General features: G+C 40.4%; 1 protein-coding gene across 2 annotated transcripts in view; it reads right to left on the bottom strand.

Annotated features, from left to right (window-relative positions):
- LOC146830894 (fibrocystin-L-like) overlaps window positions 1-26,449 on the bottom strand; it is a 1,907,335-nt gene that overhangs the window by 235,049 nt on the left and 1,645,837 nt on the right. For both annotated transcript variants that reach the window (XM_085605084.1, XM_085605082.1), the window contains exons 65-67: window positions 24,264-24,354; window positions 21,192-21,340; window positions 12,649-12,771 (exon numbers count right to left, since the gene is read on the bottom strand). In XM_085605084.1, the coding sequence (XP_085461210.1) occupies window positions 12,649-12,771; window positions 21,192-21,340; window positions 24,264-24,354 (363 nt within the window). The remainder of the gene's footprint in view (window positions 1-12,648; window positions 12,772-21,191; window positions 21,341-24,263; window positions 24,355-26,449) is intronic.

The raw sequence follows: 26,449 nt of genomic DNA on the forward strand, positions 1-26,449 counted from the left end.
ATCCCATACCACTACTGTGATCCCCAAAACAACCTTTTCTAGACTCTCTCCTACTCTATCCCTCCCTGCATCATCTGACACCTCTTTTACTATACTGATCTCCCAATACAAACTCTACCCTCTGACTCTTCCCCTTCAAAAACCATTTTTACTCATCCAAAAGCCTCCTCCTACTGCTATAACCTAAAAAAAACAAAAAAATCCTTCACTCTTCTATCCCTCCACTATCCTTTTCAATCAAAATATCACACTAACATGTTTACTTCTCAAATTCCATATTCCACTATACTAATACTAATTCACCACTAATCCTTCTAGCATGCTACTCGCCAATAAAGCGTTTCAACACCCCATCAGGGTTGCAAGCCCTATATAAATGCAAACCTTTTCCCTTCTCTACCCCTCCCCAACCCTTCTCAATCCAAATAACTGCCAAACATATCCACCACTCAAATGAATTTCATGTTTCACCATACTAATTCAACACTAATCCTTATGGGTTCCAGAGTAGCGTGCTACTTGCCAAAAAAGCACTTCAAAGCCCCAAAGGGGTAGCAAGCGCTATATGAAAACAAACCTCTTTCTCTCTTCTATCCTGCCACCTACCCTTCTCTATCCAAATAACTGAATAACATATCAACCACTCAAATTACTTCATATTTCACTATACTATTTTTCAACACTAATCCTTTAGGGGTTCCAGAGTAGCGTGCTACTCCCCGGAAAAGCGCTTCAACACCCATCAGGGGTTACAGGTGCTATATGAATACAAACCTTTCTTCCCCTTCTATCCCTCCGCTATCCTTCTCACTCCAAATAACTGACTAATATACAGCACTCAAATTACTTTCATATTTTAACAAACTAATTCACCACTAATCCTTTATGGGTTTCCGGAGTAGCGTGCTTCAACACCCCATCAGGGGTAACAAGCGCTATATAAATACATACCTTTTTTCCTCTTCTATCCTTCTGCTATCCTTCCGAATCCAAAAAACTGACTAACCTATCAACCACTTAAAATGTACTTGCATGTTTCACTATACTAATTCAACACTAATCCTCTATGTGTCCCGGAGTAGCGTGCTACTCGCCAAAAAAGCGCTTTGACGCCTCGTCGGGGGTAGTAAGCACTATAAAAATGAATGTAATTACAATACATTATATATATATTTGATTTATAGTATTCCATACTTCTTTATGACTATCAATGAATATGTTACAATGAAGACTCAGTCATTTGCAACTGTAATATTTCTGCTGTCAAATTCAGGAGGAGTTTGTCCAGAATTGTGCTTAACCCATTTCTTTCACAGGATTTAAGTTGCACCTAATTGACAAGTTCAAAGAGGCTGAAACATGTCTGGGATCTGTTTTATGACCCACTCAGTAGCGATGTAGCCTCACATTTTTGGTCATGACAGACCATTTCTCAACAGATCTTAGAGTGTTTTGTCGGTTTCTGCAAGTGCTTAGTTTGTAAAAAAAAAAATGTCAGGTCTCTTGTCAGGAGGCCACTGCAATTGCACCACACATTGCTCCTGCCATTCTGCCAATGATAGTAACAATGCTACTACGAACCATCACACCTACCAGTGTGACAATTCGGACTATCAATCTCACATAAAATATAGGGTAGCACAATGAAGCCTAGAAATAACCGAAGTCTAGGGCATGTGCCAATTATGGACGAAAACCCGAGGGTGACATGGTTCATCATAGGGTTCCTCCAGCACACAGGGAATGCAAGGTACCGCGTGTGGGCTTCAACTTAACCCAAGAGGGAAGGAGCAGAAGTGCAAAAGCACGTGTTGGATCTACCAACTCGAAATGGTGGTGAGGGGCAGAGTGCCAAAGGTGAAGTTAAAAACTGTCTATTTAGGGGCAACAATTTTATTCTTCCTGCCTAAATGATAGTCATTAAAAAGCAAGTGAGTATAGGGTTCAATCTACCCTATCTATTGATCAACATGTTTCTGCCTTGTTGACAAAGCTGTTCGTGGCATTCGTCAGGATCAATAAGAAAGTCACTCTGCAATCGGTGCTCAAATCATAAATAGTGTATACTAAGGCCTCAAATGCTTGACATTCATACGGAAAGTCATTCAACGTAATGGGTCAGCGGGCTCTGTAAAACAATAAAGCTTGTATTACTATCAAATAATTACCCAGGTGACCAATGCCCAGAAAGTGGTAAGAAACATGTAATGGAATAAACTGTGATCTTATCTACAGCATACTTCGTGTGTATCAACTCGACCGTCTTCAGAGTCATACATCACGCTTGATATGCTATTAAAATTCATAAGGATGTACCTATATGTAAAATACGTCAGGCTCATAGTACAGACACCTTAATGTAAGAACACACCTTCTTAATGTTAGTGTAAAATAATCGTAACCAAACTTGCCAATTGCCTCGCCACAAATATCTACCACATGTAATAACATATAATGTGTGGGCCATGCGGCACAAATTGTAATGGCTACCATATTTAGTTTGTAAAAACCTTCAACAAAGGCTCATGTAGTGAGTGCTAAAAAGTCGAAAGTTTAGTAAAAAACTTCGGTCGCAGTAAGTAAATATGATCATTCTGATCGATAGTATTAAATGCGGGGGGAACCCAGTTAAACAAACAAGAAAAGGGCATTAATACGAGTAACTTACTTGAAACGCGCGTGATGCTGCTATACGAACTCTGCCGGGAGTACCGTATCACTGGAGCGTGTGTGTATAAATGCAGAAGTGTTTCAAAAACCCCCCATACCACGTGATTACGTCTTAAGCTCAACTCAATACGCATACAACGATCGTGAAAGGTACAAACTTAAAAACAACACACGCATCACAACGCGCTTAAGAGGATTCGAATGTCGACATATAGAATGTAAAGCGTCAACTAATCAAAAAACGCTTTAAATATTGTAAGCAAATTGTGGAAAGCTTTAAAAGAGTCAACAAAAGCCTATTTGAATTACGTGACAATTAATCTCAATATCACGTGATTAATGTCATTGGCATTGCGGTCCCCGTGTGCTGGAGGAACCCTATGATGAAGCATGTCACCCTCGGGTAAGTGAGGGTTTTCGTCCATAATTGGCACATGCCCTAGACTACGGTTATTTCTAGGCTTCATTGTGCTACCCTATATTTTATGTGAGATTGATTCAATTCGGAAGATATATAGGTCAACAGTTGTTGTATGTAGCCTAGTTCTTCCTTTAACCCCCTTTGGTGTACATATTAGTACAGCTAGTTGGCTGTGGGTTATTTTTCATTTATATTTACACTGCTGGACACCATGACTGACCATATGGGTCTAGCTTTTGATGACGATATGGTTCAGGACATACTACAGACACCTAGTATTTTAGACACAGATTACACAGACATTAGCAATAACTGAGGAATGTAATAAACTGACCAACATAAAAAGACAACAGATACGCACAGCATTACATGCTGCTATCTTGACTGAATATCTGAGAGCTAATATAGCACCCCAGGGCCTGGTGGTCTCTAATGCTCCGAAATTGTTCCTCGAGAACAAAGTCTTTAAAATCAATTGGTCTAAGATTGCCTGGAAGTGCTCTAGGGATTGGCTCATTTTACTGATCACTACAGCGAAAGAAACCTCTGACTTGTTGTTGATCGAGATCCAGACCTTAGAAAACCAAATGAAGTGTTCCGTTCAAATCACCTTTTATAAGAAACGTCTTGAAGAAATTACTAAGACACTGAATGAAACTAAGGATGATTTGATCAAATACAAAGTGAACAAACTCAAAAAAGATATGGACAGGTTTTCTCAAGAAAAAATCTATCCTTATACTTCTGATGAATACACTTCTCTACCCACCAAAAAGAACAACAGACGTGGGGCACGTGGTTGGCGACATAATACGGATGAATGGACATCGAATTCAGATGATTGGAGCCAATCTGAAGATTCAGGTTCCAGCGACACAGATAATATCCAATATCCCGTCCCAATGAGAGGACGAGGACAATTTGGTTATGGACCTCCTAATAAAACCTGGTGGCCATCTCCAACTTGGCAATTCCCACCTCCTTCCTTCCAACCGTTCCCCTATCAAGGTTCGGGATACCCAGGGCCTTTTTTAGGCCAGGGCAGAGGACGAAGAGGAAGGAGAAGAAACAACCGAGATCGTCGACCAGATATACAACAGGAACGACAAGAACAACAGAGACCACAAGTACACTGAAACCCGTCATTAGAACAGCGGATAACACGTAGTATGACGGTAGCTTCAACCAGTGCCCCAACAGTTTGATAGTCAACCTAAGTCACAAAAATCTTAATTCAATGGAAACTGCGGTACTTAATAAGGGACTGGGTTTTGTGCCCACTTATATGAATTCAATCCGATTCAACATCTCATGGCCTCATTTGATGTTGAGGCCTTGTATACAAACATTCCACAAGAGGAAACTCTCCGTACCATTAAAGTCTTATTGGAAGAACATCCTCGTAGTGACCAAACACCGACAGCCTTTGTAATGAAGTGTGCTGAACTAGCCATGAGAGAGAATTGTTTCTCTTTTGAAGAACAACTGTATTGGCAAGTTATGGGCTCTTCGATGGGCAGTACTTGTGCCCCCAGTATGGCCAACTTGTTTATGCACTGGTTTGAGGTCACCCACATATACCCTGAGCACAATCCCTTCCACAGCAAATTGTTGCTGTGGAAGCGTTACATCGATGATATTCTGATTATCTGGGAAGGTGATAAAGATTCACTATCGGAATTCTCGTGCTGGCTCAATTCTCTCAATATCCATCTCAACTTTACATGGGAAGCCAGCAATGAGACCCTGCCCTTCCTTGATCTAAGATTATACCCTCATGAAGGCAAAATTTACACGGAACTATATCAAAAACCTATGGCGTGTAACTCTTTGCTCAACTATAGAAGTTTCCATCCCAGGGCACTTCGGGATAATCTCCCTGTTGAACAATTCCTACGTTTAAGAAGAAATTGCACTGAACTTTTAACATACCAGAAACATGCTGCTAATCTCAGTGCGCAGCTTCTAACATGTCAATATCCATCAGGGCTGGTACGCAAGGCTAACAAGAGAGCTATGAATAATAACAGAGAAGCCCTGTTAGAAACAATTGACAAACCTTCCTCTGATCGCCTAGTTTGTGTCAGTACCTTTAGCCACCTGAGCACTACCATAAAAAAAAGGCTATTAATACAAATTGGAGTATCCTCAACAAGGGCATAAAGACTTGTGAGAAACCGCTCTTCGCATTTAGACGAAGTAGGAATCTTGGCAACATCTTGGTACACTCTCGGCCGAGAGTTACCAATGTCACTAGTCAGTTACGAACCATCAACATGAGCACACCAGTTCTAGGACACTACCCATGTGGATCTTGTGTAGTATGTCATCTCACTACACGCACATTTACACTAGATCTAGGATTAAAAACGCCTTGGCAACTCACTTCATATACCAATTGTAATTCGGAGGGAGTGATTTACCTTATAGAGTGTCCCTGCAAATTGTACTATGTAGGTATGACCACTCGTAAGGTAAAGACCAGACTTATTGAACATAAAAGTTCTATCAAGTGCAAAAAGTCCAACATGAAATTGACCAGACACTACCTGGATGCAAATCACCCTGAAAGGGATCTTAAATGGGTAGTTCTTGACAAACCTCATTACCATAGGAACATGGGTCCTCTTGAGACAGTTTTATTTCTAAGAGAACAACGATGGGTGTTCATATTGAGCAACCATCTCAATGGTCTCAATGATGATATACCCTGGTGCTCGCTTAACTCCCACTGCCATAACTGACAATCTTTCCGAATAATATTACCAATCCCTGTTTCCATTCATATTGTTGTCGTGATACGGGATGCCAAGTATGTCGACAGTTCTTTCAGCTTTTTACATCTGTGTCTATATCAGTAGGTTATATGGGATAATAACAGGCTAGAGATAGCTATAGATTACCCTTGTTGACACTTTATTGCTGCACACTACATCCATTCACTGGTATGGCATGATTAGATCTATTGGTTATATTGAGTAAACCTATAGATTTTGATATGGTGCATACTGAGAACATTTTAGAGCAGTTTAGAGACCTATATACTTCTTGCATACATGACTCCTGCAGATGCTGCTCATAAATTGAGACCTCAGCAAGATATGAGTATGGGCACATCTTGCTATTCATTTAACAGTTCTCCATAATTTGATATTTGAATGCAGGGATTAAGTTTCCATTAACAAGAATGACATTAATCACGTGATATTGAGATTAATTGTCACGTAATTCAAATAGGCTTTTGTTGACTCTTTTAAAGCTTTCCACAATTTGCTTACAATATTTAAAGCGTTTTTTGATTAGTTGACGCTTTACATTCTATATGTCGACATTCGAATCCTCTTAAGCGCGTTGTGATGCGTGTGTTGTTTTTAAGTTTGTACCTTTCACGATCGTTGTATGCGTATTGAGTGACGCTTAAGACGTAATCACGTGGTACGGGGGTTTTTTGAAACACTTCCGCATTTATACACACACGCTCCAGCGATACGGTACTCCCGGCAGAGTTCGTATAGCAGCATCACGCGCGTTTCAAGTAAGTTACTCGTATTAATGCCCTTTTCTTGTTGTTTAACTGGGTTCTCCCCCGCATTTAATACTATCGATCAGAATGATCATATTTACTCACTGCGACCGAAGTTTTTTACTAAACTTTCGACTTTTTAGCACTCACTACATGAGCCTTCGTTAAAGGTTTTCACAAACTAAATATGGTAGCCATTACAATTTGTGCCACATGGCCCACACATTATACGTTATTACATGTGGTAGATATTTGTGGCGAGGCAATTGCCAAGTTTGGTTACGATTATTTTACACTAACATTAAGATGGTGTGTTCTTACATTAAGGTGTCTGTACTATGAGCCTGACGTATTTAACATATAGGTACATCCTTTTGAATTTTAATTGCATATCAAGCGTGATGTAAGACTCTGAAGATGGTCGAGTTGATACACACGAAGTATGCTGTAGGTAAGATCACAGTTTATTCCATTACATGTTTCTTACCACTTTCTGGGCATTGTTCACATGGGTAATTATTTGATAGTAATACAAGCATTATTGTTTTACAAAGCCCGCTGACCCATTATGTTGAATGACTTTCCGTATGAATGTCAAGTATTTGAGGCCTAAGTTTACACTATTTATGATTTGAGCACCGATTGCAGAGTGACTTTCTTATTGATCCTGACGAATGCCACGAACAGCTTTGTCAACAAGGCAGAAACATGTTGATCAATAGATAGGGTAGACTGAACCCTATACTCACTTGCTTTTTAATGTCTATCATTTAGGCAGGAAGAATAAAATTGTTGCCCCTAAATAGACAGTTTTTAACTTCACCTTTTGCACTCTGCCCCTCACCACCATTTCGAGTTGGTAGAGCCAACACGTGCTTTTGCACTCCTGCTCCTTCCCTCTTGGGTTAAGTTGAAGCCCACACGGGGTACCTTGCGGTCCCCGTGTGCTGGAGGAAGCCTATGATGAAGCATGTCACCCTCGGGTGAGTGAGGGTTTTCGTCCATAATTGGCACATGCCCTAGACTACGGTTATTTAAGGCTTCATTGTGCTACCCTATATTTTATGTGAGATTGATTCAATTCGGAAGATATATAGGTCAACCGTTGTTGTATGTAGCCTAGTTCTTCCTTTAACCCCCTTTGGTGTGAGCTACAATTCGGACTATGTCAGGCCTCCATAGCTGTGAGAATGGCTTGGGTGACAGGTAATACTAATTTCTAATGTATATAATTACCTGTAGTTGTGGTTATCTGTACATTTTCCACACAGCGCCACCATGTGGCAGTCTGTCACAAGCGTCATTTAAGTGCTGGTGCCAAGCACCGGAAACCACCGGCTCAAATTAGACACTGGTTTGCAGAAGTCTGTTAATGCACTGACAAGTTAAAAAATGATGGAATACAACTAACTCAGAGTAATAAACAGAGGTCCAGAATGATTGCGAGAGATTCACCCATGTATGGATCCAGAACTTGCTTAGCTGCAGGACTTAATATGCATCTTACCGAGGAGGTCAACAAGGTTGGAATGCCTTTGCGGTTTTATGGGTTCCATTTCAAATGAGATTTAGATTAGGACTTTGTGCAGACTGTCACTTTACGGCAGGGGCAGGATTGCTTTCCATATAGTGGTTTGCTGGTTGTAATGGCACAAACAAGTTCAACAATATCAGTGGAATGGAGCACACCCATATAGTTATCAATGCCTAAGAGTGGTTAAAGCATATCCAATCAGCACATTTTGTGCATGCCTAGACTCCTAAGGGAAATTTGCCATAGTACTCACTCCGCATCTAAATGATGAGGCCCTACTAAGCAAAAACATATATGGGAATTTATTTGTCTTTCCCGTTTAGAACTGATGCCGAAAGTTTCAAACTGACATTTTTGTCATAGTACAGAAAAGCAACAAACATGGAAAGAAATGTAGTAAGAGTTAGTAATACCGGTTGTAGCATGTCCACCTGTGACTTTCTGTTGTCTAAGTGAAACTCCCTGATAGTAACAGACAGGATCTGAAGATGAGGGTCACAAGTTCTATGAGTCCTAGCAATCAAACTACATCTCACTAATAAGGTACACCAAGGCTGCAACAAGCCTGTGGGTAGGCACGTTGTCGGGCAGTTTGGTCTTCACTGGCTGTTTTGTGGTGAAGAAAGACTAGTTTACATTTGGCTGGCCTCTGTCTGTAATGGCCATCTGAATTAAAAATTGGGTCATTGCATGAAAGAACAGTAATTACCAGTGGTTTGAATTGTTGCAACCATTTCCAACTATCAATTTGTGGTTGTCTCACTAAAATGGCAAGATGTGGGACTGGGACAATGGTGCAAAAGGATTGAAGCAGCACCTCAATGATAACGTTCATCAAGACCAATGCATATTTTGATTGTCTCCTGTTGAGGGGTAGCGGGCCAGTTTTTTCGCTGAGCTGTCATTTTTGGGCAGGGGTTTGAAACTCTTAGGATTGGTTCCTGTCTGACCCTCTCATTCTTTGTCATTTGGTTCCTCTTTGGATAAAGATGATACTGGGAGAGGAGAGGAGACAGTTTATTTGGCAGTGAATAGAGAATGTGTGTACTATTCTTGAGCCCGTATTTTGTTCATAGTCTACAACTCTCCTTCGAGTGCCGCTCAGATAATAATAATTTATCCTCAGGTAAGGAGCTATTGACCTAAAAAAATTAAACTCCTGTGAACCATGAAGAGCAAAAACTACTACATGCAGTGGTGCTGGAACGTTTTTCTGAGTGTGGTGCTACCATCCATGTTACACTCCTGAAGTCATAGAGATTGTGAAAATTCCAACCGTTACACAAAGAACAAGTGTAGCAAATGCCCATTCAGAAAGACAGAGTTAAGGGTGCATTTTGCAGTACACTTTACCAAATATATTAATAAAGCATTTTGTGTTAGCACACTCACATTTACAAACAGCCCATTTTCCATTTATAGGGTGTTAGACCTGATATCCTTGGTGTGGTCTTTCCCCAACCTTTATGCCTTCTGCCCTCCTGTTTTCTCTCTTTTGTTTTGGCATTAGGACTCTGTGCACTTTACCACTGCAAACCACTCCAAAGTGCTTGGGCTCTTTCTTTAAAACATGGTAAAAACGGTCTACAACTGCTTGGCATATTTAATTTATTTGTAAGTCACTAGGATAACGAACTACATGTACCCAGGACCTGTAAAGGTAAGGATTCTATTGGGCCTGCAGCGCTCATTGTGCCACCTGCTAAAGTAGCACTTTAAAACATGTCTCAGGCCTGCCATTGCATCCAGTGTGAAGTTTTAAACTACCAAACTGGCATAGCAAAAGTAGTCTTTTGCCAGGCCCTAACTATCTTCTTAATACAGAACACTCAACCCTAAGGTAGGCCATAAACAGCCCACAGGGCAGGGTGCATTGTATTTAAAAAGTAGGACATGTATGTTTAAGTTTTACATTTCCGGGTAGTGGAAAACTCCTACATTCATTTTTCACTATTGTGAGACGTACCTCTCCCATATGATAACACTGCTACCTTATTACATTTAATAAGTGCTAACTTTTTATTGGGAAAAAACATGTTTGGTTTCAAATGAATTCTAATTTAAAATTATCTTTAATGGGAAAGTCAGATTTTTAAGTCACAATTCTGAAAATGCTGATTTTTAGAAATTTGGCATTTTCTTGTCCTAACCATTTGGTGCCTGCAGTCTGTATTCCGGGTCACAAGACTGTGAGTAGTTTGGCAGTTTGCCTTTGTGCATTCCTTCCAGGCAGTGAGACAAAGGGGAATGAGGAGTTGGCTTGATAGGCCATCCTGACAGGATGGGTGTTTTGGAGTTGTTCCTGCCCTACTCACATTACAAAGGACTGCTTCCAGTACATTCACAAAGAAACGTGATTCCAGCCTCTTGTCACCCTTTGTCACTTGGAGCCTGTACAGGGAAAGAACCTACCAGAACCAGATGTGGGGGTAGCCTTAACCTTACCCCCACTTCAAAGGATTGCACTAGTTATAAATATTGGACCATCAGACCAAATCTTCAGTAAACTCCTGGACATGTGGAGGATATCAGAAGGACTGCTCTATGCCCCCAGAGGACTGCCCTGATGCTTGAGGTCTGTCTTCCTGCTTGAACCCAGGACTACCAGAGTGACTCCAAGGGCTAGTTCTCTGGCTTCCTGTGTGAACTTTAGGGAGAAAGCAAGCTGCAGAGAACTTGAGCCCTGCACTTGGCCTCTGCTCGAGTTAGTCCAGAGTTCCAGTCCTGGACCCTTGATGGTGGTGCTGAAATTTGGGACTTAGAAGGTTTTCACCAAAAAATAACCAGACAACCGACAGAAGACCAGGACCTACCTGCTTACAGATCTTCCCAAGGAGCATTGCTTGTCGGCCTGACTCTGTTATGTTTTTCTCTGTAGCAGCAAATACAGTTTTGGTGAACCTCTCACTGAAGGCATTTGGACTCATGAAGCCCTCGTCGGCTAAAGTCTGCAGCTCTATCCCACTGGAGATTTTCGACGACCAAAAAAGTGGCAAAGTCCGAAGGTATAAATCTTCATCGCAACTCCATCCAGTGGCTTCCCTATGAGGACACCTCCTCCTAAGAAACCACGAGCTGCCTTGTACCACTAAATTTTACTTTCTCAGGAACCTTGCTTCAAAAATTCAAAAGTAAGCCAAGTTTGGGCCCAATCCACCTCTTGGTGCCAATCCGTGCTCGATTGTGAACAGGCTTAACTTTTGATTTTGCCCCAGTCTTGTGCACTGGTTGGCGCTTTGCTCTTTTAGCCCCTATCCTACATTAAAAGCTTTAAAAATCCATAACTCCCGTTTTACTGATTGGATTTAATTCACTTTGGTGACAATCTATTTATTATAATTTACTCTATTTTTCTCGATTTGTTTGGGATTTTTCACTTTATTTGTGTGCTTCATAAATACTCACCACAGTGCTCTAAGTTAAGCCTGACTGCTTTTGTGCTAAGCTACAAGAAGGTTATGCACAGGTTAATTTAGTGACTTTAGTGGTGCACCCTGTAAAGGATTGTAGTTGTTGCTTGACAAGGGTCTTTTTCCCTTCAGTCAATCAAAAATCCAATTTCTTACAAGTGGTTTCTATATTTGCGCATACAGTTTTATTGAAAAACTATATAGTGCCCAAATAATAATCTGTGGAAAATGCGTTTCAGTGAATATTTAGCTTTTGTGCATCACTAGGTAAAATGTATTGATTTATTTTGATGCTATTAAATTTTTTGTTCCCCCATTTCAGAATTAAATGTGTGCTTCATTTGTAGTTTCCTACCTACTTTTCTTTTTACAGAGTTTTTTATAGCCCACACTTGACCGTAATCGGGAATCAGAGTGCTTTACATAGCACCAATTGCATTACATGAGGACATATTCATGTTTTGTTAGGCACTGGGGAGATTCAGTGATTTGCCCAGATTCACAGGATGTTCAGCAGCATTGCCGAGACTCAAACCCAGTTCCCCAGATTTGAGGTTGACCGTCCTAGCCGTTAGGCCAACTCCTTTCCACCTATATATTTTGAAATATTGTACAGATCATTTACAGGTATTTCAATTTTGTTGTGTGTTATAAAAAAAATGACATCCTACAGCCTTTCCTTTCATACTCCCTGTATCCCAGCAAGATCGCTTAACAAAATCCACTCACTTTGCAGTCTAAGAAAACTAGACACCAATCTCCATGCTAAAAGAATAAGCATTCGTTTGTCACATATACCAGACAATTGACCCCTGTCTTTGAACGCACAGCTAATGTATGAAGATAAAAACATAATTTGCTGGCATCTTAATTGCTTATTCGCCTTCTGAACTCCAGTATTAATATTTTGGGGGTGTTGCAGCCCCCCCACAGTGCCTATGACAACATGTGAACAACAAAAGATAGGGTCTGGTTGTTTCATTTAGTGCTTAATAGTATGTTTACTTAATCTTCGTTCTCGCACGTTGCCTCTTTCTGGAACACACGTTTACATACAAATAAAACATTCACACAGCACACGTTGTCTCACCTTGATTGCTACTGTTTTGGTTGACCTTGCATGGCTAGTTGCAGAAGGTGTGTAAATGATGGAGAAAATTCCCATTCCGTTGTCCACTAGGCTCACGTTGTTTATTTGCACACTCTCTGTGGTCTGTAAGGCAGCGTTTCATGTAAGAAATGAGACATTAGGCAAGGTAAATGCGAAAATAGAGGACAATAACTTGCCATCTGTTATGCCCACCCAGTTTACCTCTCTCCTTTCTTACTCTTAATAGGCACTTCATGGCCTTCGGCTTTACACACGAGGATCTGAGACTTTAATATGATGCTCAGAGCACACACACGTTTCAAGTTTCTTTATTTTTGCATAGTTAACTAAAACCATTGCAATATTAACACTAAAAATAATAACATTTTTAAACAGACATTCAATATGATTTCGTCCACCTTTGCTGACCCTTTTTTTTGGTTTTTGTAAAGAAAAAGATCTTCAAATAAAAGTCATTAAAACCCAAGGTAAAGATTTCTTTGCAATTTAAGATCAGAATCAATTGCAGTTGATAATGAATGCCATTAGCTAGCTGGATACTGTAAGGTCCAGTCTCAGATTTTTTGCTCCGGCCATGCTTGCCCATATGTCAAATGGTATTAAGTATATTGTTCAAGTTGTCTCGAATTGTTTACAAGGATTGTCCCTGTGCTGCTGGTAGTATATCCTTGGTATAGTCCAGCTAAGGCCTCTTCCCGTCTTCTGGCCAGCCTGTGGCGACAGAGCTTTTCGAAGCTTTATTTAGGTATTTTGGGCATATTTTGTTCTGCCAACATATGGAATTTTACCAATCTGCAGTTCCACTGGATATTTTCAGGGTTTAAGCAGGCCAGCACTGCTTGCCTCCTGGTGCGTATGCCTTACTGTTTAAGAGGTTCATTTTAGAAGCTGTTGCCGTGCTTGGTGCAGTTCCTTGCATGAGCAAATTAGGTGTAGAATGTCGCTATTCTTGATGTTACACAGCCTGTACGTGTCTTGTGCTGTTGTCCTCAGCCATGGTGGGAGATACCAGGCACATGGAAAAAGCCCCAATATGTGCTTTAAAAAGTTCATTTTTATGGCCTTGTGATTTGTAGGAGTTAAGGGTCATCCAGGCGTGAGATCTATTTGAAAAGCTTGCCTTATCCTCCACCAAGGACATTTGTTTTATGGTTTTCCAGACTAGTTTTTTAAAGTTCAAAAAGCCGAGTTGCGCATCCCAAAGACCTGTGAGTTTGGTAGATTCCAGGGCTAACTAAAGGTTGCTTCTGGCTTGGGAGCACTTCCTGTGCTGTATGTCGTAACACAACAAGTAGTTTAGCGTATTTGTAGTGGCACGTCTAATCTTATGCCAGCAGATGATGCAAGCGCCATACCTAGCTAAGACTTGTTGTTGAAGGCCAAACTCCAACCTTATTTGAGCAGGTGATGTGTAGGGAGAAAGACAGAACATAGTTCTATAAGCTTTGCCCTGCTTGTTGTCCAGGTCCTTAGCGTCTCTTCCCCGTATTGCCTCGCTGCCATAAGCAATTGAGGGGAGAAGTTTAGCCTGAACTACCTTCAGGAGCGGGGTCAAAGCTGGCCCCATCAATTTATTTGCAGGATTTGTCATCGTTATAGCGATCAACAGACCTTTCCTTCTTATTTCCTCTTTTTGGCGCCTAAACGACCCTTCATTGTCGAATGTGACTCCTAGGCACTTGTACTCGTGAGCCGGATCGAGTTTGGTGCCGCCCAGGATCCTCTGTAGGTTTTTTTAATTGTTTATTGACATGAGATCTATTTTTAATATTATTTGATGTTACGTAGTTCTGCATATCCGTCAGTAGATGTTGGAGACCGATGTGAGTATGACTAAGCAGAACCACGTCATCTGCATACATGAGATTGGTCAGTGTTTTTCCTCCTATCCTGGGTGAATGGGAATTGCAGGCATTAAGCACCTTTGGCAGGTCGGCCATGAATAGATTAAACAGGGTTGGCGCAAGTACACAGGCCTGTTTCAGAGCACACACATGCCTTTGTAAGTGGTCAGTCGGGTACAGTCAAAGCACACCACATTAACCAGCCGGCACATTGCACAAACCAATCCAAACCTACGACTCATAGGAGCAATTGCGTCATCAAAGGAGGACCCAAAACAGTAATATACTTTGATCGAGTGGGATCAATACAGATACGTGCAGCATACAGTTTTGGTTGTGGTACCACTGTGCAAAGCTCTAACTCCTCAGCTGACATGGAAACGCAAGTCATAAGAAGGAAGGAGTTCGTCAAGAGTAAGTTACATCTACTTGTACCCCAATCTTTGGAAATCCCCAAATGGCTGAAATGGACTATGTGTAACCAGAAATCTGGGCTCAATGTCTGCTTCCCGCTGGACCACATTGTGCCAAAGTACAAATGCATTACTTTACTATGCCTCCATTTCCTGGAACAAACAGTTGAGAGCACCTTAAACTGCATCTGTTCATGATGTGCGATGAATGAAAACCTCTCTTGAACATGATTTAATAGACTATGGTGGTGCTCGATCAATAAAAAGAATATTGGTTATGTATATGGGGACCTGCCTTTTCATTCACTACTGCCAATGCGGTCACAGAGGGAGGGGCAGTTCAGGAAGGTATTTAAGTTTGTGTTTAAAAACTATAATTTCTAGTAAATGTCTGTCAATGTAGTCAATCCGTCTAATATACTGAAGTGAAAGACTCCCACTTGTTAAATAAATATTCTGCTTTAGAATTTGTCAGTCGAAGTCATACTTATTCATGACGTTGCACTGTTTATATGCCAAATATTCTGATGGCTTGACTGAAGCTTTCAGTGAAAGCCAGGCCCATTGCACGTCTCTCTGCATTCGCTGACTTGACCTCCTCTTGCCACACTCCGACAGCTCAAGATGGCGAACTTTCTTCCAAGGAGTAAGGTAATTTATCATTGGAATATGGGGCTCCGGGTATGTGCTCCGGATGTCACTTTTGTTTTTCTGATGAGCATCTGACAAGACTACATAGGCCGAACCCACCTACAGCAAGCCTCCCTCTCATACACTGATTACATGGGAAGCTAGCACTGCAACCCTGGATGTGGTGAAAGAGCACCCCCTGCAGGGCAGTTGACACCACACAGCACGGATGGTTATAGACATTAAAGAGGAAGCACCCAGGCCGTCTTCAGAGCGCCAGGCTGTTAGGAGACCTAAACCAGGGTAAGATGATGGTGGTACTTGAGTGAGGGTTTGTGTACAAATCTCTGTATTGATTTGTAAGAGTTAAATTCTGCTTATGTTTGTTTTAATGATCATTTAGAAACCATTCAGACAGCTCTTGATTCCTTCATGTATATGCTGTTTTCCCGACTTTCCAATTCTATTTTACTGCTATTGACATATACATGCAGGCTGTGTTGGTAAAATGCTGGCCACGTAGCAACTCTGCACCCAAGCCGTGCCATGTTTTCCCATTTTCAGAGCCAGAGACGACACTCCAGGAGATCAATTAAAGGATAATATATTATGGTGAAGAATTTGTTTCTGTTTCTGATTACAAAAATAATTCAAAATGCTGTGTGTACTGATACTGCTCTCATTCCACTTGCCACAGAGAGGCTTCTAGGCAGGTATCAGATTCCAGGACAATACTCGGCTCCTGTCTAGCCCACTCCATTTCCACTCAGTCTTGACGTCTAGACTCAAGGAGAACTGAGGCATGGGTGACACATATGTAGATGAGAATCATTAGATTCTGACGAAGAAAATTAATCAGAAATGATGCCCGTACTGTAACTTTCCTCCTCACACCAGTTATAAAAGAGTACAATACAAAATCCTCAATTTCTGCTTGGTCTACCTGGATTTTTTACATTTGTACGAACTTTTATTTACTGCTATTTTGACTCTGTGCGCTGTGAGATTGGCATGCAGTGCTACAGCGTGTGTGCTCTGCCCCTAACACTTTGCTGTAAAATTGGTTTCACTTAATAGGCTTATTTAACTTTCCATTAGGTCCAGAATAGATGGCGTGGGAAAAACACAAGTGGCATGAAAGTTAAATGTCATATGTGGGCTGCACTGTGTATTTGCACCATCTATAAATATATATATATTTTTTAAATGTATATCTTTGCAGTTAGTAAAGGTAGACATAAAAAGCAATACATCAGAATAGAATTATCATTAATATACATGATACTCATCAATTCACATAAATACGAAATCTGTACTTGCGTATATGAAAGCTGACTTTGCCTGGATAAGGGCATGCATCGACCTAGTTTCCACCCAATATTTTATAGAACTTCCTCAAGGCTCCTACTCTTTGTGAGTATGGCTTTTCATTCATCTTGATACGAGACCTTTTAATCCACCATTGCAAAAATGTTGGAGGATCAGCATCCCTCCATCTTTGCAAGATCTGTGACCTAGCAACAAGTGATGCAATAAAAACATACTGTTTTTGTCGTATTGGTAGGCCAAGTATATTAGGAATTCTGAGAAAAGCCATACTTGGTTCGGACACTACATTTAGCCACTGATGCACTTGGTTCCAAAATGTAGCTAAAATCGGACATGCAAAGCAGATATGGAACCAGTCCCCAATAGGATGCAAGCATCTGAAACATGCTCCCGAAATAGAAGAGTACATTTGGGACTGTCGAAAAGGATTATAATAAAAGTTCCATCTGGAAAGAAAAGCCATACGTTTAAAATTAGCGCCCCTTAGGGCTTTATGGGTCCTGATGTTATAAGCTCTCCATATTTGCATTTCCAGCCTACAACCAATAGAATTTTGGATCATTTGTAAAGTTTTAGGCGCAGCTTTAGCCTGAAGATAGCTAAGTAAACTTGTATACCATTTGCCTGTCCCCCAGCTTTCTTTTACATGAAAATTAAGACTAATCAGATTTACTTGTGGATCTGAGGAGACTCGAGAATTTAAGAAGTTCCTAAGCTGAAAAAATGAGAAAATTAATGAAGATGGAAGTCCTGGATAGGACTGTTTAATTTGATTCCAGGATTTAATTTGATCTCCTACGAAGAGATCCCTAAAACGAATTACTCCTAATCTCTTCCAAGCTGTGGTATTTCTTTGGTTTATTTGAAGAACTATTTCCTTACTGTGAGCGATTAGCATTTCTGGATGAAATTAAATAAACTGATATTCCTCCTACAATTGAAGAAACCTATCAGAAACAGTTTGAGGTGTCTTATATCTACTTAGTTTTGGGATCCTCTGAACTTTAATAAAAGGAACAAGGTGGGAGCGGAATTCCAAAACCCTTTGCTCAATATAAAGATTGCAGCCAAGATCTCGTTCGGTAAGTGACCTTGTGCACCAATCAAAAAAAGCAGCTTGGTAATATTTTTTTAAAGTGAGGGAGTGCGAGTCCGCCGTCTGCAATTGGTAATTGTATAGTCCCTAATTTTGTGAGAGGTTTCCTGCCAGACGAGAAAAAATACTGAAGTATTTGGTTTATCTCATTACAATTTTTTTGAGGGACTTTAATTAATACATTTGAAAAAACAAAGAAAAATAAAGGCAAAATCAACATTTTGACAACAGCAATTCTCCCCATCAATGAGAGTGGTAAATTCTGCCACTGTTTCTAGCCTTTATAAGCATGATTTCATAATTAAGCTGGTATAGCTGGGAAGGGTCCTGTGACACATGTATCCCTAAATATCTAATTGGACCGGAAACCCGAACCTGATTCCGCATCTGTGACAGAAGGACCTGGTCAGAGCAATTAAAGAGCAAGTTTTCAGATTTGGAATGATTGATCTTGTATCCCCCCAGGTCAGAAAACAATTACATTTTTTTAAAGAGATTCAAAATGTTATGTTGCTTGCAGACAGATATAGAATTAGTTCATCTGCAAAAGGTTTAGTTTTGGAGCCCTTGGGATGGGTGCTCTGATTTGCGGGTCCTGTCGTAGTAAAGACGCTAGAGACTCTATGAATAGCGCAAAGAGCACTGAAGACAATGGGCACCCTTGCCGAGTACCTCATTTAATTTGAAGTGTTCCACCGGTTTGAGAGTTTATTATTATCTTTGCTTTGGCATTATTGTAAATATTGTTTAATAGATTGACAAGTTGTAAGGGAACATTACTTTTTCCTTAAAATTGCAAATAAGATTTCCCAAGAAAATAAATCAAAAGCTTTTTCAGCTTCTATCACGATTATAGTAGCCTCTAGGTTTTGATGTATATAATAATGTATAAATATCACACAATTGTATGGTTCTATAGAGAAACTTTCCTTTCCTTATACTTTATAGTAGGAAAAGTATCCCCTTTGGCAATAGTCACAAAACGCAGTTTATCTCGGAGGGGAGTATTACCTATGTTGGCTTGGAAAAATAAAAGAATGTTCATTAAAAGTTGCTTTCTACTTAGCTTTGAAAATATATTACATGGTGGAAGTAGATATTTGATAACTGTTATTGAAAAATACCTTCTGAAGCATAGTTGATGCTTCTTGGGATAAAACTAGTTTATAATTGGCTTGATTCACATCCCTGCGCCACTGAATTCTTTGGCTGAATGATAACAACCATCCTCCTGAAAGACAATGGTTTGCATCTGGTAGCAGGAAATTAGGAGAAGGGGTTAACAGTGGCCACTTAGCAGGAATTAGCCATCTTGGAGGAGAATAGGAATAGAGGGCAACCAAAAGGCAGCTTTCACACTTATTTTGTAGAAGTGGAAATCACAAATAAGGCTGTTGCTTAGACTTTCTGTCTGTGTTCTAGCAGGAGAGAAAACCATTCCTAGAGCTGACCGAGAGGAAGGCACCTCATATCTATAGGGGAGTGGCTAGAGGGAGGGATGAACATGGCTCCAGCAGTTGGAGCAAACCTATGGACATTTTGGTTCAGGGACTCTCGGAAGGTCTTCAGTAAACAGAGAAAGCACATTCTGAAACCAGAGGTGGAAATTCAATGAGAAAGTAGCCAGGATTCAGGGTAGGAAAGTATACTCCTACTGGCTAGGGGACAGGGAAATACCGGCACTTAACCACCATCTTGTCACAATATTCCTAAACCTGGAAAGTAAACATATGTAAGAAAGAAGTCGCTGTCTGAAAGCTAGACTAAAGAAGTCTGAAGGAGTCTTCACTCCTGCTGGCACCAAGGGACCTGAGCAGCTCTCTAAAGGTCAAATGGTTGGCTTCCTCTTCACCCGCAGCAGGAACACAAAAAGCAGGTGAACGCCTGACTCCAAGAAGGCCATGAGCAAAAGTTCTGTCTGGAGAGAGACCTGTCAGCTAGAGGCCTGTGGTGATAGCATGAGGGCTACAGGAGTGACTATGAGGAACTTTATCAGCAGTTGGGAAATTTGGGACTCAGTATTTTTCCACATTGTGAGAAAGAGTCTCTTTTTGTGTGGCCACCCCCATTTTTGTCTACTGATGCTGCCGGTCCCCAGTGTAAGTGCTCTTTTCCTTTTATTTGGCAAGTAGGCTTTTATACCCCCACTTCATACAGTTCTATTCAGCTCAACCATGAACCTGCAATATGGCTTTCTCTTGTAAGTAATGACAAATTGAACGTTTAAACTATTCCAATTATTCATGGACCCTTTCAGTTTTCATCTGCCTGGTACCCTCAACCACTTTATAAGCCCCCTACATTCCCTATCATCATTCATCATTTATATACTAAAATCGGATGTAGTTCCTTGCTCCATTGCTTTGGCACTGCATTTCTGCATGTGTGTCTCTGCACTCCTAGATTGCTTATTTGCTACTTCAAATAAACGTTTGCCTGGATTGCTGGCCTTTGCCTATGTACCCAATTTCGTCATCTTTCTTCAGTACAAATATTTATTTCTGCTGCTGTTCATTGCTGTAAACACTGGGGCTCAAAATTACTAACACTTTCACTGGATTTGCCTTCTGAAAGTGAGAGAAACCCGGTACAAAGCGTTGGGTTGGGATTTACTATCTAAAGCAGAATTTGCATTGGAATGTACCCCAAAGTAACTCAAAGTTGTGCAATGCACTAATTTATGCTCCTTTGTATCAAGGGGGCATTCCATGAATGGTATATAGAGGCTGCCATGCATGCACCCAGGGGTTTTGACGCAAATCCCTACCTACTAACATTTGTAGACAGGTATTTGTACCGAAATCTTACACCTCCACAAGACAGGCTTAACTGTTTTCATTTTTCTTTATTTTCACAAATGTGCATGTTTGCTGCATTGTACAACACACATCTGAAGTGGGAAAAGTCTTAATATTTTTAGTATTGGAAGGTTTGCCTTTCAGTAAAAAACCTGTGGTTTGGAGAAAGCACAAATCCTTGACCTATGAGTAACGGTGTGTGCTTTGGTACACGGCAGCCAAATGTGCACCAGCATGATGGAGATAAAATATTAGAAGATATGGCACATTTTCGCTCTCTTTACAAAGACTAAACATTGATTTGCTCAGTGGTTATTTATATTACACATTTTTTCAAGGGCATCCCTTTAAGACTATAGCTGTTTCAACTCAAAGATTCTTGGTAAATTAAAAGTAAATAATAAAATATCACCTGGAAATAGATGCCATAGTCCCAGCATCTCCAAAGTGTAAACCCTTGTATGAGAGAACATCCTGGTAGGCCATCTTTTTGCATGTACACTCCATACAATCCTCCATGAGCTTCATTGTTGGACCATTGTGCTACTGAATTACTTGCACCTGGGAAGAAAAATATATCTTATCACGCAGTACTTTAATTCTACTGGCATTCTGAATTATGGCGATACTGTCCTTAACGTACTTGCCCTAGGAGCTTACTAGCTGTGCTTAATGTGTAAAAGAATAAGTGCCAGTGCCCAAAGTTCGGCTCAGAAGCCCTCAGCTGGCTCTATTAAACATTGGCATTGAGCCCCAAAATGGAATATGTTGGTAAAGAGTTGCCCTCTGCCCTGCATACATGGTGCAGTGAACAGCAATGAATCTGCAGGACTCAGGCACCTTCCCTATACCTGCGTATTTCTTAACGAGGAAATGCCACAGAAGGCTATGAGTTCATGCAGCCTTTTATAATTATGGGGTTTGGCCATTTTTCATGACCACAGATATGTGGGGTACAAATTTAGTAAAGGCTAATTTTCGCATACTTAAGTGGGTTGTGCCCATCTGAACCAGTGGACAGAATTGCATTCACACTGTATGCTGAGGTAAGGTCAGGTGCTTTTTAGCCTTTCAAAATACTGGTATTTTCGTTTGTTTCTATTGTTAACTTTATTATACCAGCAGTAACTGTCTCATTTACTTTACTTTTCAATAAAGCTTGATAAGAATTAGAGAACAATATGACAGAATAGTGGCATCACATATTCACTTTCGGAAAATGCATGCTGGCAGGCATGAAAATGACCTTAATATTATCTTTGTTATAAAAACGGTTTGTAAATTCACAGCCGATGAAATCTGCCCCTGCCTCAACCACACTTGATAATCGCATCAGTGAGCTGCAGAAATGTTCCCTCACAAATGATCCACAACCCAGACTGAGAGATCCCCCTCACCATTACCAAGCTGGAAATACTATTCACCTCCCAACAAGTAGTGGTCCTTGGTGAACTAACAGACAGTACAGACACTGGACTCCAAATAAGTTGTACTGGGTTGACTTGGCCAAGTCAACCCGGGTTACAGCTGACCTGGCTTCTACTCGTTATCTCTGACATGGACACTTGGAAACATTTTGAATAAGGGTAGAATCATGAGCCAAAAGAGGTTAAATGTATGTCTATGTACATCGGGAGACTGTGGTACCACAATCAGATACTTCAAAGATACTATCTTGTACATCACTGAATCCGATAAGCGTGTGAGAGAGAAGAGTGTGAGAGGCTGCCATTCCTGGCTAGCACAAGGATACATTTCTTGGGTCCTGGTGAAGGGTAAGCTGACAGTTTGAGGTTTCTAGCAGCCTTACTCTCAAAAGAACATAAAAGATTAGCAGGTGATGACTGCATTCAGCACATTTGCATTTTTCATCAGTTGAAGACATGATTAGCCATTTTGACGGTCCTGGTTCCAGTATAAGGTCAAAGTTGTTCAGAATATCTCAGTCCTGAGAAGATAGTAGTACTTCTTTCACCCATAGCAAACGTGTTGCATTGTTTCTTGAATGAGACTTTGAAACTCTCTGCCCATGAATCAACATCTAATATAAACTGCTTCCCTGGTTGCATGAAACGAGGAAGGACACAGTCTTCACTATTTTATAAAGCTAACTGAATCTAAGTATTATACCTTGTAAACATTTTATATTTAATTTAAATGCAATTCCAGGTGTAACTGACCCTCTTTAAGAGAAGTGACAAAGTTGCATTGTTTTACCCGTGATAAAATGGAATGGGTTAAGCGCATCATTGCACAGAGCATTAATGAGTCTTGAAGTCTGACGACATGCCCAATGCCTCAGCGAATGTGGAACTAAAATCCATTTGAAGGCGGATTGTTTGGGGGAACAGACGAACTGCTGATGAATTTATGAACTTTGAAGTCTATAGTAAATTTATCAAAGAGTTCAAAAATAGGGGCATATGTATCAAATTCTCTATTTGCGATTCTCAAATAGCGATTTTTTGAGAATCGCAAACGAGATGTAAGTAAAAATTTGCAAATTGTTAGCGATTCCTTGACATTCCTTAATTGCGATTAGCAAATTGTGAATCGCAATTAAGGAATACCTTCCCATTCATTCCTATGGGCCAGGAGGCCCATAGGAATGAATGGGAAGACATTCTCAATTAGTGATTTGCAATTAGAGAATCGCAAATTGAGAATAATTTTAAGGGTGCAAGGGTGTCATAAGGACACCCTGATGCACCCCTGAAATGAGCATGTGTGCGCATGTGGCATGTGTGCCACATGGCACTTAGAAAAATGCCAAAAAGTGCATCTTTCAAAGAAATCGCAAAATTACCACCAATTTTAAGTTGGTGGTAATTTGCGATTTCTTAAGGAGAAATCGCACAACTTGGATGCTTGTTACATCGCATTTAAGGAATCGCAATTTGCAATTCCTTAAATGCAATCGCAAAATAGAGAATCGCAAATTTGCAATTCTCTAATTTGCGATGCGGTTTTGGGATGATACATCCCAAAAGGCCTTTTCCCGTTCGCAAACGGGCCGATTCTGAGAATCGGCTGGTTTGCGAACGGGAAAAGGGCTTGATACATATGCCCCCAAATTACTTGCTCACTCGCTAAAAATACTAATTCTAAAATAGTGTTGCACTATACAGTTCTAAAACGTATTTGACATTTACATTTACATACAGTTCTAAAACGTAGGATGTTTGATTACTTATATTTTGGGCTTGGTTTGAGCTAGGACATGTTCTACTTTTTGTATATACGACTAATCACAATCATGCACAATCCAAAACGTTTTATGAGGTATATTTTTCATGGGAACAAATAGTGACAGGGCTTTTTGGAAGACAGAGTTTGTGTTGGTACATAAATACTAGTTTGATTTTAATAAAATTTGCACTAAAAGTCGATGTCCACGTTAACTGGATTGCAGTGAATGAACACAACATTATTTCAAATCATGTTGCAAATGTAAGTTATTGAAACAAAATCGTGATCAACTTACCTGAGCACGGTTCACCATTAATACGGTAAGCAACTCTTTCAAATCCTGCAACAATATTGTCCTGTAGGACGATCTGCCTGCCTTTATTTACCTGAAAGTACAGTTAGACATCAAAATAATGTTACTATAAACAACTTTAAGAAAAATGGATTAAAATACAAGTCGACGGAACACTGTCAAAGATAATATGCAAAAAGAAAAGCAAAGGGTACAAAAATATTTTCAAGTTAATTAAAAATAATTTGTGGCCTATTCACATTTTCCATATGATAAAGTATATAGAAAACTAAAAAAGTTTTTTTAACTCAAAACAATTAGCAAAGATATTTTATGTTAACTATTATTGTAAATTAATTTTATATATTTATTTTAAATGTCTAGCAAAATCTAACTGCTGCAGCGCTATTGACTTAATTTTGAAATAAATCTTTAAGTAATTCAAAAACATTATATTAAAGTAAAGAGAAAAAATCTGCACTTTAAATTTAAAAATACATTCCCACCTAAAGTTAAATAAATACACATATGTAGATTAATAATTATTAAAAGTGGTGAACAGAATTAATTAAAAGCAATTTAATTATATTTCATTACAAATTTTTTTAACATATAGGGGCCGATTCCGATCCGGGTCGGAAGGGCACCGAACGCGATCTGGCCAGAAAAACTACGAGCCGTACGCATGTTTTCCGGCCGACTCGTACAGCTGTGCGAGCGAGCAAGTACGATGCGAGCTAAGTGAAATTAACCGACTGAGTCGTTTCCTAGTCCGAACCGCTCCGTACATCTCGGTCGAAAGCTAACCGTGTCGTGCAATGGATGCGATTTACAACCGAGCCAGTACGATGCACGCGTCGGACAGCCTGTGCGAGCTGGAGTGTCCGGCTTGCAAAAGCTCCCTGAGTCGGACTTTGGGGGTCCGCGTCGGACCCCCTAACAACCGCAGCCCTACGACTCGTACACAGGGGGAGACCTATGGGTCTTCCCAACACATACATGTATGGCACGGATGGCACCGACGTGTACCCACTGTAGGGGGCGCACTTGTTCGAGACGTACCCATTCAGTCAATGGGAGCCCATGTACGCGTCGTACGACCGGCTCCCATTGACTTGTATGGGAGTCCGACCGAACCAAGTCCGACAGCATACGTGCGCATCGTACTCGCTTGGTCGGACTGTAGGGGTCCGGCTCGGTCGGAAAACACTCCAGATCCGACTCGGTCGGAGTGCTTTCCAACCCGGATCGGAATCGGCCCCTAAATATATATTTATTTTTATTTTTAACTATGTTGAATATATTCCTTTAATTTAACATTATTTCCTAGTGGAATTTATTTTAAGTCCCTGCCTCCATTATTTTGTATTGGAGAGTGCTGCAGTATCAGCAGTTATCCTAGTGTGATGCTATGTTTACTACTGCTTTTTTTGGCAACAGTAACAAAGACTTGTAAATTTGGCCCCACTCCTTTATTCAGGAGGTGGGGACCTGTAAGACTACACTTTTGAGCAGGTATATCTTAAGGATTTTGGGGGCCCTAGGCCAAAGGTATTTTTGGGGCCCAAGTTTGGAACTGTTTTGAATTTATAATCCACTTTTAGCTTTTTTCATGCCTTTTTTGGCCAGGTCACTGACAGTTGCACAGATATACTCGTCTAAATTCTAAATGTGATAACATCTAATATTCAGGGATAGTGATGTGTGTTTTCAATATTGTAACACAGCAGAAGCTCACTAATGTTGCAGTAAATAATCTCTGTGCCACCCTCCCATTTCTCATATGTGAAGTCCTGTTTTGCTCTAAAAGAAACCTTTTTATGGCTGTTGCATGGAACATTAAAAAAAAATTCTCTCCAAATGTCTGTAATAGACTCTCACACATCTCCCGCATTGAAAATAAATTAAAGGAAAATGGTATTTAAAACAATCTGTTAAGGTCAACAGCACAAGACCCTCTGAAGAACAGAGCTTGCTCTATCATGCCCCCCCCCCCGCTCTGAAAGGCTGGGGCCCTGGGCCACAGCCCACTTTGCCCATGCCTTAAAACATCTCTGCTTTTGAGTAACTTTACAATCATATTTTGTGGTCAAAAGTTATTAAAACATGTAAGAGCAAACTTACACCTACAAATACTCACAAATGTTAGTTACCTTTGTGAATAGTTTCGAGTCCATGCTATTAAGAAT

Source organism: Triturus cristatus, chromosome 5_1, assembly GCF_964204655.1.
Source record: "Triturus cristatus chromosome 5_1, aTriCri1.1, whole genome shotgun sequence".
Taxonomy (NCBI): domain Eukaryota; kingdom Metazoa; phylum Chordata; class Amphibia; order Caudata; family Salamandridae; genus Triturus; species Triturus cristatus.